Raw genomic sequence first — 19,975 nt, forward strand, 5'->3', positions numbered from 1 at the left:
TTCATCTTAATGCAATGCAGTATCACTAAGGTTGTAGCTCAAAGATTTCTAATATTCCATGGGCATTGCTTTTTTTCTGTGTAAATATGTAGAAAAAAAAAGAAAAATACTAATTTTGTTGTAACTAAAGGGAAATTATTTTTCTATAGAATTATCACTTCTTATTTAATCTTTGAAGCTAACTGGTCATAACTTGTCATAAACTAATTTATGTATATGAAAAAATATTATAATTCTACTTTTAGTGCAGTAACAAACATATGTTAACATGCATGTTAACAAGAGTATTAATTCTTAACACAATTCAAATATAACTATTAGAACAATGTATTCATGAAATCTAATTTTGGCAGACCAGCTATTAGTGATCTTTGCTGCTACTGAAGATGAGAGACTAAGGCTATCATTCTGAGCAATACTGGAACAAAAGACTGCAATTTTGTAAGTCAAGTTCTGTTTGGTTTTGTTGCAGTGGATTTGTAACTCTACTGTTAGCTAATTAGAGACCTAATTATCTAAGATGTAACATCTAGGAGCATATGGCTAAATCCCTAAAGAGATCTCTGGTTTTACAAAGCCTAAAATAGCTATTACTAGTCAAAGTCAAAAGAGTATACCTCGGTCTTTCAGCAAGACACATACTAAGAAATGAGCGCCTATGAGCAAGTCATCTGAGCCAGAAAATTGTAGTGGGAGCAGCTATGAAACCTCAGTACTAGGAAATAATTTGGACCAGAAGTCTGAACCTGATTCTTCAGTAAACAATGATTTCCTGGAAGAGATTAGATAATAGAGGGAAAAAACCCATCTTCTATCCAATCACTTAGTGATTATAAAATTCTCTGAGGATATGACAGATATGGGTTCAGGTATTTGCATTATGATAGTGAAAGTGAATGCTTAATCACTAAACAATTAGGAAAATGTGACACAACCAAAATCTACAAATGTTTAATCCATAACTGGCTTTGCTAGTAAGCTTATTCTAGCTACTGAAATGCTCCTAAGGTGCTTTTAAAATATAACCTGCAAGAAGAAACACCCAGTTTGAGATTCCCTCATTGAAACTATTTTGGTACTGGATTGTCTAAAGACTAGGGGATTGGGCAGGACTGTATGTCAAGGCAGCCTGATACAGCAATTTGTAAAGAGTTAAGTATCTAACACTTCATTACTCTAGTTTCTATCTTGGACTGGGTTTAGTTTGACAACAATGCAAATGTCCTTTGAGGAGGACTGGAGTATAACAGAGATGATATTCTGCATGCTGTTTATGAAAAAAATTGTCTGGGAACTAGATTACTATGAAATTGGAGGGATTACTTGTGACATTAAGTAACTTCCATTTAGCTGTCTATACATATCATTTATAAGCAAGAAAATATCCATTATGGTCAACTATGACATAAAACCAGGATTCTGTTGCTTAACCGTATTTGTCCTCTGCCACTGAGATGCCGTAGTGCATCCAGGCCGCCCACATGGACCTGGCTGGTATAACAGCAAACACAGGACATGCAGCAGTTGGCAGCTGTAAGTTGAAAGGGATGGATTTCCATGTAACCGTGTCTGTTTTCAGGCAAAACATCACTGTGCAACTCAGGTAACAGAGCTATAAAGAGATTCAAATTTTCATGAAAGACCATCCTCCAAGGCTCCATTCAATTTCTTAAATTTAACTACCTACTTTTTACAACATCTATTGCCTTACCTTTATGTGCCTTTTCAGAAATGCCCAGGCATCCAGCAGGTCCTGTGCCATATCTATGAATCCTGTCTGGATGCTTTCGGATACAAGTTTGAATGCCAATGCATCTCAAACAGCACTAAGCATCTATATTTAGAAAAGCTTCTTATTAATGAAATAGCTTCACTGCCTCTATTGACTAGATGTTTATAATGTGAAATTATATATTGAACTCGCATGCAGACACTTAAATCTATGTCCTTTGCCTTTAAAATCAGTTCCCACCATTAACTAACAAACTGTGAACACCTTCACAAAGTAAGGTAAGAAAAAGCATATTTCCAGCAAATCATTCATGGTCATAGAGGAAGTCTAAATAGTTCCAGTCATCCTGCTAAGTGCTAGTTAGCTGGCTGTACCTTGTTTGTATTCAATTGGATGCCTGGAGGAAATGGTAAGTAAATGACTGAGTTTTTATTGGGACATCACATCCCATGATGACATTTCTGACCTGGTATGGAGAGTATTATCAATTCCTTCATTGTGTCATACATGACTTCCATTTGAGTTTATATATGATGTATTTAAGTAGGTAACTCACTTTATTTTACTTGGCCTCTTAAATTACACAGATAAATACTACAGATGCATGTTTCCTTATGCCTATCATAACTATTACTTTACTGGACTGTTCTTAACAAACTTGAAAGCTGATATAGCTTTTTAGGTAAAACTTAAACAACATATTTTATCCTTATAGGATAGAACTGCTGTAGCTACTATTTCAAAATTTTCTTATGTTGCCATAAGGAAGTAGTCACTGTGACTCAGAACAGCATGTTAATAACTGCCTACAGTTGTCCTTTAAATGGTTAAAAGTAAAACACGAGTTTTCAAATAATAGCTATGAAATAGTTCATGCAAATCTAACTACGTTGTCAGATAAACCCAACACATACTTGTGTGCTTCAGTGTGTGTATATAAGGTGTCTTGTCAAGTCTTGAGCTAAATCATATTGTGAATTATTTTGTCTTACAATAGCAGTCAAAATATATCAAGTAACATTCTAGACTATGTAGAAAGAAAAAGATGTTTATAGTAAAAATTATTTCAAAAGTCAGGTTTCCATTTTTTATTCATTCACATGATTATGAAGATGGATTAAATATTTCCAGAATTGTCATTACTTTTTGTTCTTTTCTGTCAGTTTATGAGGTATTATCAAAAAAATTGCTGTATTTTTGTATCAGAACAATGGAGTTTGACGTCAGAATAGTATCTAGAAAGTTGACCAGAACTGATAAACATGGCCCAAGAAAATTGTTTGCCATTTGTTCATCAAGGAAATGGCTTTACAGCTTGACAAGTACCAAGGACAGAACAATGAAAAGCTCTTTACATTTGCTTTCAGTTCTTCAAGGGCTGTATGTTGACAGGCAGTATTTGTAGCTATGGAATTCGGAGACTAGTATATAGTTGAAATCTGCTTATTGTTTACTTGTTTCTTTGTGTAAAAGGCAGGAGCATTCTATTATCATGCCTTGAATTCAGGAAAAATTATTTTAATAGATTTTATGAACGCATATGGCACAAAACTAATCTTGCTAAAGAAAACTGTTGAATAATTTAAAATGTATAGAAATATTTTGATGAAAACCGTGTTTATTTTTGCCACTGCCAAGTCTTCTCCAATAGTGCCATCTATAGAATCATTCAAATATTACACTGCTGTCCCCTTAAATGAGAACATTATCCGGTCTCTGGTATCTCCCAATTAACTAATTGGATATTGTAGGTTTTCTTAATTCCTCTAAAATTATCTAGGAAATAAATATGCTTAGTACCTAGAGAAAATCTATCTTATGTGTAAATACATGTCAATGCTTAATGGAATGTCAGAGGAACTTGATTGACTGCAAATTTAATTTTGCTCAAGTTTTTCATGACCTTTAGTGATATTGTTTATGCCAAGATGAGAGTCTTCATTTAATTCCATTAAAATAAATGGCAAGAAAGATGAAAAAAAAAGAAGAAGAAGAAAAAGAAAAGATAAGCCACAAGTGTTTGGATACTAGAAGAATGCCTCAAGGAGATGTTGGATATAGTTGCTGTGTTAATTTTTTCTTTAAACCAACATTCTGGGCCACTGCTGGAGACAGGATTACTCCCCTCGCACAGGGACACTGTTCTTATGAGAGGAATAAGCTGCTAAGATAGAATTTAGTAGGAATTAAAATATAATTGCAGACAGGCATTATGGGTAACATCTGTATCTTTAATGTTCATATTTCTTAATAATTACTAATTGTAAGAAATATATTATCTTCACATATATGTTAACAATGCCCTGCAAATCAGCAAAAGAGTTTTAGACTGTTGCTTCCTCCTCAGGAAGAATCATCCATTTATCCTGGCCACTGTTTCTCTCAATAGTAGTCACACTGGAGCCAATAGATCTGATATGTACTTGTAGGAGAACAGAAACAACTGGATCCTTAGAGACTTCTCCCTCTTCTGAAACCCTTTGAGAGGTCTAAGTACAAAGGTATTCATTGGCACAAATGGAATAAGCTGGAATTTGGCATGCAAAGCCATGCAGAGGAGTCCCCAGACAAAGTACCAGGAACTGGAACCTCTTGTTGGTTTTGAACATTGTGTGTTAATGAAATAATTGAATCATATGGTGCTCCAGGCTGAGGCTTCACTTCTTACTCAGAGGACAATTTAGAGTTGTCTTGTATGTCACTTGCAAACTTTAAGTCAAATGAACAAAAGGTTTTATTAACATCACATTTTGGTGTCGTGGAAAAAATAACTACTTTTTAAAAGACCCTAGAATAAACTTCTGCTCCCATATTCCTAATCTTTGTGAGTATGGGAGTGCACTTCAGGAGCTGGGCTGGCTTTGCTGTGTTACTGTCATAGCTGTGATCTTTTCAAACTAGTGAAACAGCATTCTTTGCTGTTTCATGTGTCGTGAACAGTCTTCGAAGTGGTTTGAGTCCAAATGGCAAAGTTGACACTAAATAAAAAAGACTTCTGCAGTAATCTTCCATTTCCTTCCCATTTCATTACAACCACTTTTATTTCTGAAAGTATGAATTAGTATTTTGTTTCTTTACATCACTGTTACCTTTAGAAACCTAACACTCTTGACGAAGCATCCTGTCTTACAAGCGTTAATGTGTTTGTATAATACAGCACACCCCAGAAGTGGAGCTTTAGGTTATTCTTAAATAGATGTATTACTCTACCTTGCCTGACAAGGCTTTGTTTCTTGGACCCATTCAGATCTGATTTATAGCCCTCTCCTCTTTTCCTAGTGCTCCTTATGGATGGTTGTCTTTCCAAAGCTGGTCTTAAATTTCACAGACATCTTTCTCCTGGTGTGCTGTCTACCTGCTAAACTTCTTTCTCCTAGAAAAGCAAGACCTGGTACTTGCTTTGGCAGGTTGAAATATACAGTGAAATATTTCCTTTCTGTGTTTCAGACTACAAAATACCTGAGTATTACTTGCTGGATATTTGTTAGTTGTGTACAGACAATAGGAAATGCAGAGTAGTTGAAACTGTACCTTGTCTTCATCAAGTGGGTTGATTTCTTCTAATTTCCTCCAAAATACATTATTTAATACACATCTTACTGCAACCTCCTGAGACTATTGCTCAATATTTACATTTTGGCAATGATAATTGTAAGATAATCAAGTAAGCACTGTGAATTTCAGGCCATATGTGTTATGAAAACTATGTTATTTAACTGATTTTGAACACCCTGGGCTTAATCTGGTTCTAACTTAGTTTTCCAACTACTAAATGCTTCTTGTTAGTGCAGCTCAGACATCTAAAGTTTAACCATAATGTACCATATCTCTGTGCTGACAGTCATTGCGTTCTTGGTGGTTTAAGCTGATGCTCTAAGCAGGACATATCACAGTTAAGAACAGTTTCATCTTCATCTGCACATATGTTTTCACCTCTTATGTCTCACATACATAGTTCATAAAGAACCTTGAATATTTTTAGTATTTTCTAGGCATGGTAGGGTTTAATTGTTGCCAGTTTATGTCTAAGTACCCTTAATATTTCTGTTTAGAGTACTCTTCTGTATTATTGTGATTGTACCCATAATGCCCAATTTACTCACTTCACCTGACTTGTTCCTGTGCAATCCATACCATCATATTGTATTTATCAGTTGCTATTATTTGGTGAAGCCCTGTTTGTTCTTTCTCTTTGTTATTCAACTCTGCTTTCTTTTTTTTTTTTTTTCCTTTTTTTCCCCTCATAAATCTCTTCTGTCTTTTTCTCACACTTTTTTCCTTTTTTCTTGCACATTCATTAGTCTTCTTCATTTAATTACCCTTTGTTTTCTCCTGGTTCCTTGGGCTGTTCGTTGTGCTCTCTCTTTTTCTTTTGGCTTCAATAACCACTATTAATCCAGAGATAAGATATGCAATCTTGATAAGCAGCTGTTTTTAGCAGTTTGCCAGCCACTAAAAGTGCAAACTGCTCTTTGAAAAATCTCATGATAATTCGTTATTCTGCCAGAGTGAGGTGAAATACAGGGCAAAGAGTTTGGTCAGGATCCACAATACCTCTTAATAAAAAGAAATAGTCTTTTAAATAAAACAGAGAGGGACACTCTAATGTGTTTACCAGGTGGAGGAATTACTAAAAGGAAGACAATCTACAAGAAACACAATTTTCTGTTGCTCAGATATAAGCTATTTGTACTGACAATAGTACCCATCATAAGACGATCCAAATCTATTATGAAACCAGAACCCAGGAGAGTTTACCTGATTAATTACCTGCTTTATGTGTAGTGCATGTCCTGGTGATCAGTATCCTGAATCCAGATGGCCTTACTTTTGAAAACCTCACTTGAAATGAAAATTCAAAGTTGAAAAGTTCATAGAAAGAGCCTTGAACAGCTGTTGCAGCAGAGGCAATAAAGCAAGCACATTCTTATATGGAATAAGGAATTTAATAGCGACTTTCCAGAACCTATATTCTTTTTCATTCTAAGTGTAATGGAATTTTGAAACTATCCATCTATATGGCAAGGACTGCAAATTGGGTTGAATGCAGTTCAGCATGTCAATTTTGTGCTTGCAACTTGCACAACAAGGGAGGCTGGACCTTGACAGGCAGTTTGGAAAGGGAGCTGTTTAACAATTATTGAAGTTCTCCAGAAGTTGTACAGAAAACTTCTCAAAGAAAAAAACATAAGCTTGTGCAATATTAACATGAATCAAAGAGCAGTAAAATAGAGGGTGCAAACTGTACATTTCTTTACACTCAGAGCACAGTTCGGCCACTTACAGGAAAAGACTCTGAGCTTGTAGTACATGTGTATCCACATTGTTGAATATTCATTTGATCAAACTCAGAGCAAAAAACAGACAAAGAATTCCTATACGTAAGGGTAAGAAATGCATAACCTGCAAACTGAGGACACATTTTGAGGGTGACATTTTGAAAGCAAGCCAGGAAGAATAGTCACTAGAAGAATTTTACAGTGATGTTGGCATCTTTTATCATCATTATCAGTGAATCCCTACCTAACAGCCAGTGAAGTCAACAGCAACCCCTCTATTAGCGTCAGCAGAAAATAGATAAGGTCCCAGATGCTTCCCCCTTCTCCGGTACTACTGAAATCTCAGGTGTATTTCTCATCATACTTTATTATAGTGAGCTTGGGAATTAAACTAAGCATTATAACATTTCTCTGCAATGCTTTCTGTCCCCCTTGAAAAATCCCCTCCTGAAAAATCATGTCCATGCTGCCTGTGAATACGGATGAATGATTTGAAAAAATGGAGGGAATAAATGGTGCTAAAAATAAGCAGAATAACAAAACAGTATCTAAGAAGTTACTGCTTTAAATTATTTCTTTAACAGAAAGGAGCATCAGTTTCTATAAATAAAATCTATTTTTGTACTTTGGTCTCTGTGTCACGTTTAATTGATACGTTGCAAAACACTGTGGTTATATGCATGTACATTATCACATAACTGTACTTAGAATGTACTATCCATTTGACATACCTTGTTCACAGTAGGTACCAGTTGTTCCAAGAGGACAGTGACATGTGTAGCCATTAGGCAGTGGCACACAGGTACCACCCTGCTTACACAGATGTGGAGGATCATGCTCAGGTTCACATACTGACACTCTTTCTGTGCAAAATGCACCTTTCCATCCAGTGAGGCAGTCACAGCTAGAGAGGGTAAGTAAGGGAAAGGAAAGAATGCAACATTATTATCAAAAGAAATCAACATGCCATTAGCAATCTAATCAAGATTTTCAAGTTTGTATACCTGTCTTTAATAATCTGATCTAAACTGATTTACAGAAAATGGTAGTAACCAAGTTCCTCATTTAATTTTTTTGTATGTTCATTTTATTATAAAATAAAACTGTACTTAATGGGAACATTTTATTTTTAACCTTAAGATTGCAATATTGGCATCTGTTAAAAAAAAAAAAAAGAGAGACTTGTAGCTTTTTTATGTTTTGCTCTACAAATAACTCCCAAAGCTCTTAGCTTTAGGAGGAGTTAAAGTGGACATTGAAGGGGAAAGGTAAACAGCAAAGAGCAGCCATAAAAATAAAAAGAAATGTTAGCATAACGGAATTGCTAAGAGTTTGAAACTTGAGCTAGTAACAGGAGTCTGCCAGCAACTGCTTTTTACTTAGTCATTATTAATTTGCTAACTTCTTATGACTGGCGTATCAGAGGTAGTTTTGTTGAAGCATTTGGAAAGAGGAGAAGATGATAGTGGATCTGGCCATGAAAGAAAGGGAAATCTGAGTTTCATGTATCTATAATTTTACATCTATACTGTAAACAAATTTTCTAAACTGACTGCATCTTTGATCTTGTTATTGTCTGCTACTTTTTATGTCCAGGTCAGGGAAACAAACAAACAAACAAACAAATACAAACAAAAAATCACACTAACCTCTAAATTTAAAAATACCATGAATTTTATAGGAATTTTTAAATACAAAATACAGTTGGCAGTTAAAAATGCCATCCTTACTAAAGAGGTAAAATGAAATACGATGTTAGACCTATTTGTATTTTAGAATTTAGTAGCACTTCATTGTATTATTCCCCTGAATAAAAGCATTTATGGATTTTTTTTCTTGAAGCTTTCTCTCTCAAGCCTAAGAATGAAACCTCATATATTTTGATTGATTCTTATCCCATATTTGAGGGGGATTTTTTTCTATGTGTAAAATCTTGTTTTTTTCTTTGAACTCACTGAGCTACATTTCCTCCATTAATCAGCCCCCTGTTTCTGGGTAAAACATAATGAGGAGCCTGTGAAACTGCTATTTCACCAAACCTTCAGATCAGAAAACATGTAAACAAAACACAGCGAATAAACTCTTCAGAGTGATAAACAGCTATTTGGAATGAAGGGCAAAAGAGGACAGGACCCTGCAAAAGCACCTCAATTCATCAAAGTCAGCATCAGAATGTGTTCTGTCTCAGCTATAAATGTTATGCTTTGATGCATGAAAGCGACTGAGAAGGGGAAATAATTTTCCTCCCTGAGTACAAACAGCAATGTCCCTTTCTTGCACTGTGAGACAGAGTGCTTGGAGCTGAAGCTACTGCTCTTGGGCAACATACCTGAGGGTTCTTCCCCTATCCCTTACTTGTGTTCTGCATATGTCTGTTTAAATGTATTTTAATTCTTGTCTTTCATGACCTAACAAAAGCTTTTAGATGAGTTGAAAATTATTTGCACAGAGCTGAATATGTGTGCTGGTCTACAGTGGCAATGGTCTAGGAGCAAATGAAACTTAGTAAGACTCCTAAGCAAATTGAACTGGTGTTGAGAAGTTAAGATCTGAAGTTTCCTGATCTTTAGAGAGATATGAGAAGAGTCAGCCTCTCAAATCCTTTCCATCATGTAGCCTACCACGCTAGTCTAGTTTATATCTTTTTGTTTATGGTTGCTTGTTGTTTTTCCAGACCAGGAGAACCTAATAGCTTGCAACATAACTAGTGCCTTGACTCTCAGGGTTTAAAGACTCATTTAAAATCACAGAATACTCTGAGTTGGAAGGGACCTCCATTAGCTGTGATGGCATCTTTCATGCTTAGCTCAGCTGGAGATACTCTAAGCTTATGTGTCTCAGGACCTAAATGTCAGTGCAAAATTCTATTTTCAGGCTTTTTGAAGAACAAAATTCTTCTGTACTCCAATTTCTCAAGAACAACTACTGAAATGTCTCTTATTTTTTTCTAAAGCAAAAGGATAGGTGGGAAAGGATTGAAAGCCTGGAAAGTCATATACAACTTTGCTAGTGTGTCTGAGAACAAACTGGATAATTGAATCCTCTAGTTTTGGAAAGCACTTGGTAGGCTGTACTTCACAGCATGTGCATAGCAGTCAGCCAGTTCAGGAAACAAGAGTCTCTAATTTGCAGATCCCAGAGAAATAAAAAAGAAGTGTGCTTTTACTTCTGGAAATTTCAGATACCACTTCAAGTTATGAAATACTTGTATTTAAGAAGTTCAAGGATGGCTTAATTTAATGTTTTCTTGTCAAATTCTTAACAGTGTCATGCAGTATTCAAAGAATGGTTTTCCAAGTTCAAGGTCCCTTACCAAAGTAAAAATTAGCTCTCAACAAGTAACACAGTTTCTACATAAGTAAGGACAATAAGTGTATGCCACTGTTGATTATGGATCAAAACACAAACTTTTTTATATAAAAATTCAGGCTACATAAAAAAAAAAAAAGAAAAATAATCTTATTTTACAAACTATGTAAGAAATACATATATCTGTGTATTACTACACAAAATCTTAATCAAACCAGAAGTATTTTCTGAACCTTATAGGGAAATAACTAAAAGTCCTAATGGATCTGTGAAGAATTGGAAAGTTTCCTTAATCGAGTGTGGTTTCCTAAACTAAACAAAAAGTATTCTTACATTAAATATAGAAAATATGTTTAAAATATCATTCTCAATGCTAAAAAACTTCCTATAGTTATGCAAATGTGGTGTCAAATCAAACAAATAAAGAAGAGTTCATTTCTGCACATTCTGACACCTGAATTTAGGAGTCTGTGTGTAAGCTGGGCAGTTAGTCAATAGAGATCAGAGGCTTAATTAATTTATCTAATTAGTTAAACCAACTGAAATCAGGGATGTTTACTGCCATCTGAAACTCCCTAGGGTATCTCATATGTCCTCCAATCACTAGAGGAAACTGACACATTTCTCAACATCATATAGTTATCTCAGGTATTGCATGGCATTTCAAATTCGTATTGCCGTGTATTGGCCACATCAGTCTACCCAAACTACTGGAGATTTCTGGACATAGTTCTTAAATTTGTACTGGTTTGGAACTGAAAGATGATGGGCAAGAGAGTAGATCCCTAAGTAAGAGTGGTTTCAAATTCACACAGAGGAAAAATAAAGTATTAACAAAAACCAGTCCATTTTTAGGCTAGAAGGTAAAACCGGAGATTAGAAGAGGATTAACTGTATTTAAACAAAGAGAACCATGGAATGGAATTTTTAGACAGCAAATTCACGCCCCAAAATAGAAATTTGTATTGTTCTAAACCACAACAGTTGAGTAACTAAACATCTTTTCCCTTGCAAACTACAAGAGTATGTCCTTGCAATGAAAACTTGTTCTAATTGAATCTAGCCTCATAATGAGACTATAGCAGCCCATTTTATGGGATGTTGCTCTACCACATAAGGGATGATTTAATTCCTAAACCTGAGTGGCTAGCACTGTTTGAAAGCTATAGAGTACTGAGAAATCCACATGAGGCTTGGAGATATGACAGAAGACTTATGCAGATCCCAAGCTCTTCTGAAGCATCATCTGATGGCCGAATAATCTGCCCAAGGGTATCGAAAGCGACATGATGTGGTTACATTCATAAAACTGAATCCTGTCCATTATGTCTGATGTTCTGCTCAAAGTGGACACAAGACATAATTTTTCTCTTACTTCAGCAGCAGGCAATAGCCATTACACATCACAGATAATTTTGTTATATGTAATTTTCTATCTTCTATGGTTCTGTGCCATAAATAAAATTACAGGGGATATTATTTTCCCTTGAACATCAGATTATTCATTTTATTATTCAAATATTTCCCCTTTATTTTATTAAAACATAGCAATTGTGCTCTGTTGCTGGCCAGAATGTAAAGTTTAATGCTGTTTATTTCTGTTTTTATTTAAATCAAAGCATTAACCCTATAGCAACTGAATCTACAGCTTAACAGCATTGCACACTTTCTGGCAGGGTGGTGAAAGCAAGACATAAAAATAGCTCAAAACAGCAACAAAAACCTCTGGAGAAACCTCATTTCAGGAGGAAAAAATATTTGAACAAAAATTCAGTTTCCTCAAGGACTCTGCTCTTCAAAGGAACACAGATGATTTGAAAACAGAAGGAAGTGCCCTCTGAGAAAATGTGAAACAGTATTGACAGCTATTATACATTGATAGAAATTGTATGTAAGCTACATCCACCCCTCTTTGGCAATATTTTGGGGGGGTTTTGTGAGAGGAAAAAGTGACCATACTGGTACATGCATGCACATATACATAGTGTGAGAAGGCCTAGCTGTCCTGAAATATCAGGAAATATATTTCAGTAGTAGGTCACTACAAGTTAGATAAACACAAACAAACTAACAAACAAAACCTAGAAAAAAACAAATTACAACCTCCCAATGCCCACAAATTTTAGAACAATCTCTAAACTGATCTGGAGTACATATTATGAAACTGTAATGGTGAAAAAGAACTTTGCCTATAATACCAAGGTAGCAATGTTTTCATGTTGCCAGCTGCCACTCTACCTGCCACCTGCTTTCCAAATGTTCTCGAGATGCTGCTGTTGGTTGTTCTGTGTACCTTACAGACATCAAGGTGATTTCATGTGGGTGGGTGGTGGGTAGGTTGCTGAAGCAAGGATTTAGGTGGGTGAATGGGAGTGGCATGTTTCAGCCCACATTTATGTTTTTTTTCTTGCAATTCTGTTTTTTTATCTCCTCTAATTTGCTCATAAGTGGGAAGAGGGCCATTATCCTTTCTTGTTCCTTAGAAAGATCAAAGACTCTGAATGTCAAGGGTTTAACAGCTATGGGAGGATCCCGCAAAGTGCAACAACTGGGACATCTATAATGCAAAAATTGGAAAGCAATCCCAAATTATATCTTTCAAAGCATTTCCTTTACTATTATATTTAAGAGAATATAAATATGCTCATAAGGGGAATGGGGAGGGAGCTGTATGTTGAATCTCAAGGTCAATTTTCCAAATTTCAGTACAGTCTTACTAGCTTTAGAAGCACTAATTTTGTATTGGTTTTCTTACAGGTGAAGATTGTCTCAGCAAAACCAATTACCATATAATTCTCTCTCCAATACAGAGTTAGTAGATTGTTTTCATCTTGACAGGTGTGCAAACTTTTTTTTTTTTTGGTAGCACACAGGAGGACGGGTCTTTGTTGTTTTAAGAAGCATCATACACAGGGGCTCCATAGTGTGAAGCCTGTTTTTTCATTCTAATCTGTCTTGCTGTCTGCAGTGTTTTCAGTCAGTATCTTCAGAAGTTTTAAATCAGCACATTTCTCTATCTAAAATACTGTTCCAAATGTGTGTAAATAAATGAACACATGTGAAAGCACAGGAGGGGAAGCAAGGATAATTAATCTTGGTAGATACTTCTAAAATAAAAAATGCTCATCAGCAAAGGTTTTACAGCTGCCTTACAAAGTATTTGAAAACAAGATTTATTACAATGGAAGTGTTGAAACACAACAGCAATTTGGAACTGCAAATGTAGTTCGTTCTTCTATTCCTTACAGCCTGGACACTCAGATTTATCCATATTTACTGACAAGGCAGGAAAGACCATAGACTTGTCTTCTGGGAAAGCTGCCATTGCTACCATCTATTATTCCATAGATCAGCCAGGTGAACAGCTTATATGATGAACTGACATAGTTCAAACCATGCTGGAAGCTCCTACAGATTTTAATTGGCTCAGAACTTTCTGATGTTGAACAGTCAGTGTTTTACTCCAGAACGGAGATGAAAACAGTAATTTTCAGGCAACAGAAGTCACTTATTTTTGCCCCATCAACCACATTCAGACATTAAGACAGTCAAGCTCTCTTCGCTACTTCTCCAGTACATTGGCTGCTCAGTTTTTAAAAAATGTCACACATTTAGTTCTTCCCATGCATTTCATAGTAAGTCTGGATTGTCAGTGACTTCGTTGGAACAGAACCAGTCCATGGAATTTCTTTTAAAAATTCCCCAGAAATGGTACTAACATAATTTTAATATTGTCATTTGTCTAACTGAATGAACCTTCACCAGTTTTCTTTCTTTCTTTCTTCCTTTCTTCCTTTCTTCCTTTCTTCCTTCCTTCCTTCCTTCCTTCCTTCCTTCCTTCCTTCCTTCCTTCCTTCCTTCCTTCCTTCCTTCCTTCCTTCCTTCCTTCCTTCCTTCCTTCCTTCCTTCCTTCCTTCCTTCCTTCCTTCCTTCCTTCCTTCCTTCCTTCCTTCCTTCCTTCCTTCCTTCCTTCCTTCCTTCCTTCCTTCCTTCCTTCCTTCCTTCCTTCCTTCCTTCCTTCCTTCCTTCCTTCCTTCCTTCCTTCCTTCCTTCCTTCCTTCCTTCCTTCCTTCCTTCCTTCCTTCCTTCCTTCCTTCCTTCCTTCCTTCCTTCCTTCCTTCCTTCCTTCCTTCCTTCCTTCCTTCCTTCCTTCCTTCCTTCCTTCCTTCCTTCCTTCCTTCCTTCCTTCCTTCCTTCCTTCCTTCCTTCCTTCCTTCCTTCCTTCCTTCCTTCCTTCCTTCCTTCCTTCCTTCCTTCCTTCCTTCCTTCCTTCCTTCCTTCCTTCCTTCCTTCCTTCCTTCCTTCCTTCCTTCCTTCCTTCCTTCCTTCCTTCCTTCCTTCCTTCCTTCCTTCCTTCCTTCCTTCCTTCCTTCCTTCTTTTCCTTCTTTTCCTTCTTTCTCTCTTTTAGGATCCTTCTATTATCAACACACTACCATAGTTATTAGCTTAGAGATCAATCTATGCTGCACTTTAAAAAAATTAAATATATATACTTACTAAACAGTAGAGCCACTTTCTATGCACTTCCCACCATTTCTGCATTTTATTAAATTGCATGGGGAATCTTTACATTGTCCAACACTGCGACCAGAATTGGGGTGTCCTTCTGGGGTTCCTGGTGATTTAAATCTTTGATTGATGCTAGTGCGAACTTGAACATCAAAAATGCAACCTCAAAAGTAGAAAGAAGAAAATAAATGAAGTTTAAAACAGACATAGGAAGTAAAAAAAAACCCAAACAACAAGACAGTGTCCACCTCCAGTGCACGGGTTCTACCAGAATGTCTTCAGTGAATGGCCAACCATACCACTTGCGGAAGATAAAGACAGGCTGGCTACTTTCTGTCCAGACAGATGAGTATGATTGGAAATTCCTTCATTTAATGGTAGGTAAAACAATAGAGTAACTTCTTAAGGAATAGACAGAATACAAAGTCAGTGACTCAGTGAAATTTTGTGTTTACACTCTTACAGGAATGCATCTATATCAGATAAAAGCAATCACAAAACCCCCAAAATGCCACAAATCACCCAAAAACCAAACAGAAAAAAACCCCAGACACCAAGAAGCCTGCTTAATAAAAAACGTAACAGAATTCAGACAGCGCCAAATAATACAATGAAAGCAAAGAATGTGTACTTGAATTTCCATAGGCTGAAAAGGACCCCTTCAGGTAATGACCCTTAAGTGAATGCTTCAGTCACTGGTACATGTAGATTATGCCACACATGACCACATTTAAAAGCAGATGTAGTCTGCTCCTTCAGGCCCTTAATCTCAGAAAATAATTAATAAATTTAACATACACTAGTAAGATAAATGCTTCCAGGGCCTGTTACTTGGTCCTGTGGGCAATTGACCTGATGCAGTCACAATTTTGTTACCAAACTTTTATTACTTTCCAGAACAGTATAGCTGCATCCAGACTACTGATGGGAAATGATCCATAGATTATGTTAAGTCCCTAAATACATCAAAGAATTGTTTAGAAAAATGTGTCACAGACAAAATATTTATCAGGGACTACTGTAATAATTTATTTTTAAAGATGATTGAGTGCCAGTGCCTGGGGCTGTGCTCGATAGTCTTTTAATTTGATAATACATTGGCACCCCAAGTGAAATGAGAAGCTAAAGCTTCAGAGTGAAGCAGAGAGTTTCCCTATTTGCTACTTCCAGACAGCTCCTGCTTAGCCTGCGGCCTTTCTAGGGACTGCCCCTTTCGGGAGTCTTTGCTCCTCCTAGTGGCATGACAGTATGTTTATCCTTATAGGTCTAACGTAATTCATCAGTATTTCTGAATCATGTTTATGGATCTATATGCTAATTGATATACTGAAAAAGTGAAGATGATGCAATATAGTATATCTGTGTGGATCAAATACTAAATAGCTTTTCAAAATATACAAGCATCCAAGTGATGTAAAGTCACATTTAAAGGTATCCTTAAGCACTTTTGATATGCCATCCAGATGTATACATAAATATATATACAATTCCGAACTAAAATCAGGTTTTAAACTACTTTAGTTAAGCTAGTATAGTAATGTATTTGGAAATGCTCATACATTTCTAAACCTGTTATATACAATTTTGTTGAGATACAGTGAATTCCCACTGTGCCTGAAATCATGAGGAAAGTAGTTATGCAGCAGTATTTGCCAGAGGCTCTTTGCTTAATATTAAAAGCAGGGAAATGAAGATTATAAGTAATTATTATGCTGTTTTTTAAAACACCACTTAATATGAGTTTTTGCATGACTCACTGAAAAAGACTTTCACCTGATAGATCTGATGAATATCAAATATTTTTTTATAGTCATAATTTGTTTTGAGCAAAATATAATATCTGTAGCAAGATAACTATTTTAACCACAGTTTAAACAATGTTATTAAAAGTAGTTTTCTTAGACAGGCTTTTTCCATATTACACAGAATTTGTAGTTATGTCTATATTGACACATAATTGGTAATTCAGAAAATCATAATAAACTATAACCTAGTTTGATGATTATTTGCAATCTTTGTAGTATTGCTACTTTCCTTTTTAATGGGTTTTTTTTTAGGCCATGTAATGCCTGGTAATAGTTCCTCTGTTTATCAGTAGAAGATAAAGCATGTCCTGTTCCCCTGAGTCTTGCTGGAGTGCTAAGAAAAAGCAGCCCAGAGCTCTGTATAAACAATGGAAAGCACAGTGAGTCCCCAGGGACTGGTAAGGTCATCATGGAAAATAAACTGGCATTTGCGTTGATGACTAGTTTAAATGTACCAACCAAAGTTTAACTGCCATTTAGGTTAGGAACAGTTCTTGAGCACTGGAACAAAGCAAGTCATAGGTACAAGAGTATTTTGGCCCAGCTTTATAAGTTCAACAGAATCTTTTATTTAATTTTTTCCTTTCTTGTAATTCTTAGTCACTGGGATACAGATAAAAGAGTCAGAGGAGGAATTTGTGCCTTTGTAGTAACCTTCTGCAGACAGATCAGCTGACAAATGCGCCTTCTCTCTGACCTGAATTCCCTTTGCTCTGCCAGTTCTGGGCCCCTTTTAATGAGAGCCTGCCAACTATTCTGACTAATGGAGAGGTTTTCTGACTGAGCCAAGTTTGCAAGAGGAACTCAAAAGAAGTTTCTGAATTTGTGAGTTAAACTTGGTGGGATTCTGAAGATCAGAGTTTTATGCAATTAAACTGAAATCAGACAGTGAAACAGTGCACTCCCAGACATACTACTTTTTGTTTGTAATGTTTTGCCTTTGGACTCTATAGACCACACTTGGAGTTTTCTGTCAATGACCTTATTTTCCTGTCAATTTATTTTATAGCTTTCACCCCAGTCAAGCAGAGCTCCCAAACCACAAAAGAGCCACTAAGAATAGATTAAGGAAATTTCAGAGATTATCATAAGAAATATGCCTTCATTACTCAGCTTTACCTTTTCTTTTCCCCACCCCCCTCCCCAAATATATTGTTATCATTTAAAGATTTTTTTCCAAAACTTCTCACTAGTCTCCCTTACCTGCTTGTAAACATTTGGCACAAATTTGAAAAAAAAACCACCCAAAAACCAAAAAAAACCCCAAATCCAAAAAACCAACCAAACAAAAAAAACACAAAGCAGGCATTTTCAAGATGTATCAAAAATGCAATCAGAGAGCTCATAGAAATAGAAAACATTTTATCTATATATCTATCTGAATGCAGTACTGAATGTACAGATTTCTAAAATATTACCTATCCTAAAATTTGCTTTTTCCTTGTTTTTTTTTGATTGCTTGTGAGTGGGGTATTTGTCCATGTCCAAATTTTTCTCTGCATCTCTCAGAGATGGGAGGTTTTGAAATTCAGCTGTAACTTCCAGCTTTTTCCAAATAATTATCTAACTCATTTTTGTGTGAGTCATAGTGTTGAGTTGTGCAGACCTTTGAACACAAGGCGGTTGGTTTTATAGTCCCATTTCAGATTGTCCATAATGAGCAGGCTGAGTGTCTCTGGCCACAAGATTTGTAGCTCCCTAAAACTCACACCTGACTTTTCAAAGTGGCTACATTGTGCTCTGTTTCACACCTCAAAAACTCTCAAAGGTCCCTTAATTACACTGTTATAGGAAATGAAGAAAAGGTGAGCAGTTAAGTAAAGTATCCCATTTACAAAAGGTTCCTCTAAACCCACAAGGAGCCTCAAATTTAGATGAAGCACTGCGAGCCTCAAACTCCACATGAGGTTGGCTGCTTCATCTGACTGTACCTCTACTAGTTTCTTCAGCATCTCACAGGGGCTAAAGGAAGTTTTGTAAATTGCTTATGCAGCCATCAATCATTCTTAAGCCTTCCAAAAGACTCTGTAGCTGCTGATCTCTAAAGTTCCTAAATTTAAAATTCCCCAACTTTTGATTACGAAGTTCCGGCTTATTAGAGACATTTATTTTCAGTTTCTTCCTCCTCTTCCACAGAAATGACTTGAACAACTGCTAAAGGCATGAAAGTAAGGGAGGAAATGGTCTAAAACAGTAGCTGTACAGAGTAAAAACTCTAAATTATTGCACACTGACACTGGGGACATTTAGTCTGCAGCAGTAAGGTTTGCCTCAATATTTCTTCATTCAATAGTGATTGCTTACAAAAGGAGAGGTACACTCTGGTATTAGAAACAAAATGGTTTTAATAAATCATGTATTTAAAAGCAGCCAACTGCAGTTTCCAAAAGTCTGAGTAGTTTAATCAACTATGTGCTGGATAAATTTATCTTGACTGTCACTTCTAGAGTTTTTCTGTGAATTCCCTACAGCTGCAAATTGACTGAAGTAAAATGGTTCAGAATTTTCTTTTATGTTAGTGGTATTGCAGTTCCCCCTCTGCAGAAGAGCTATGGAGGTTTATTTCTAATTCCGAGGATCCTGCGAGCTGAAACTGGGGAGATTTCTGAGCTAGAAGAACAAATGAAATGCTGACTACATAATAAAATGTCATAGGAAATCAGTCATAGGGAAGTGTAGATTCCTTGAAATTTAGTATGTCCTAGAGAACAGGGAGAAGCTGCGGCTGGGAACTGGATCATGGAATGAATGGGGACAAAGAAAAAACTGTTTATGTGCTGTATTTGACAAAATTTTGTAGTAAATACTCCTTTTTAAAGGGTAAGAAAAATCAATAACTAGTATGGTAACTAACAGTACATGAACTTTGATTTTTTTTTAAATTTTGAAATACTGCATTTATAGAAATTTGGCCATTACAACACAGTTGCAACATGAGGAACCTGGACAACTTTCAGAAGGTTAAAGTAAAGCACTAATGATTCCTGTTGGTCACCCCTAACATTAACATGTCTATAAAAAAACCAGAAGTGCTTCACAAATATTGACTCCATTAAAATAGTTGCACATACATTATGTTTTATGATATGCCAACCTGCAAGCTGCTAAGAGGCTATGAAAAGTTTAGCTATACAATCCATACTACCTGCAAAGACAGAGACAGCTGTTGAGATGTTAATTAATATGACTTTCTGAATGAAAAATTGACTATAGGATATGAAATTGATTTTGAGGAAATTTCTGTGTAAAAAAAAAAGGTAAGATGATGGCTGGAAAATAGGCAGTTAGATGGTCCTAGTGGAAGTGGAGTCTAGTAGTGTATGAAACTGAATTTTATTTC

At 36.0% G+C, this 19,975-nt stretch overlaps 1 protein-coding gene across 1 annotated transcript in view; it reads right to left on the reverse strand.

Moving 5' to 3' along the window:
* The window catches only part of EYS (eyes shut homolog), a 782,127-nt gene that overhangs the window by 13,244 nt on the left and 748,908 nt on the right, over positions 1–19,975 (reverse strand). Inside the window, exons 45-46 of the mRNA XM_071548512.1 lie at positions 14,819–14,993; positions 7,743–7,915 (exon numbers count right to left, since the gene is read on the reverse strand). Of these exons, the coding sequence (XP_071404613.1) occupies positions 7,743–7,915; positions 14,819–14,993 (348 nt within the window). The remainder of the gene's footprint in view (positions 1–7,742; positions 7,916–14,818; positions 14,994–19,975) is intronic.

This window comes from Pithys albifrons, chromosome 2 (genome assembly GCF_047495875.1).
Source record: "Pithys albifrons albifrons isolate INPA30051 chromosome 2, PitAlb_v1, whole genome shotgun sequence".
Lineage (NCBI taxonomy): Eukaryota > Metazoa > Chordata > Aves > Passeriformes > Thamnophilidae > Pithys > Pithys albifrons.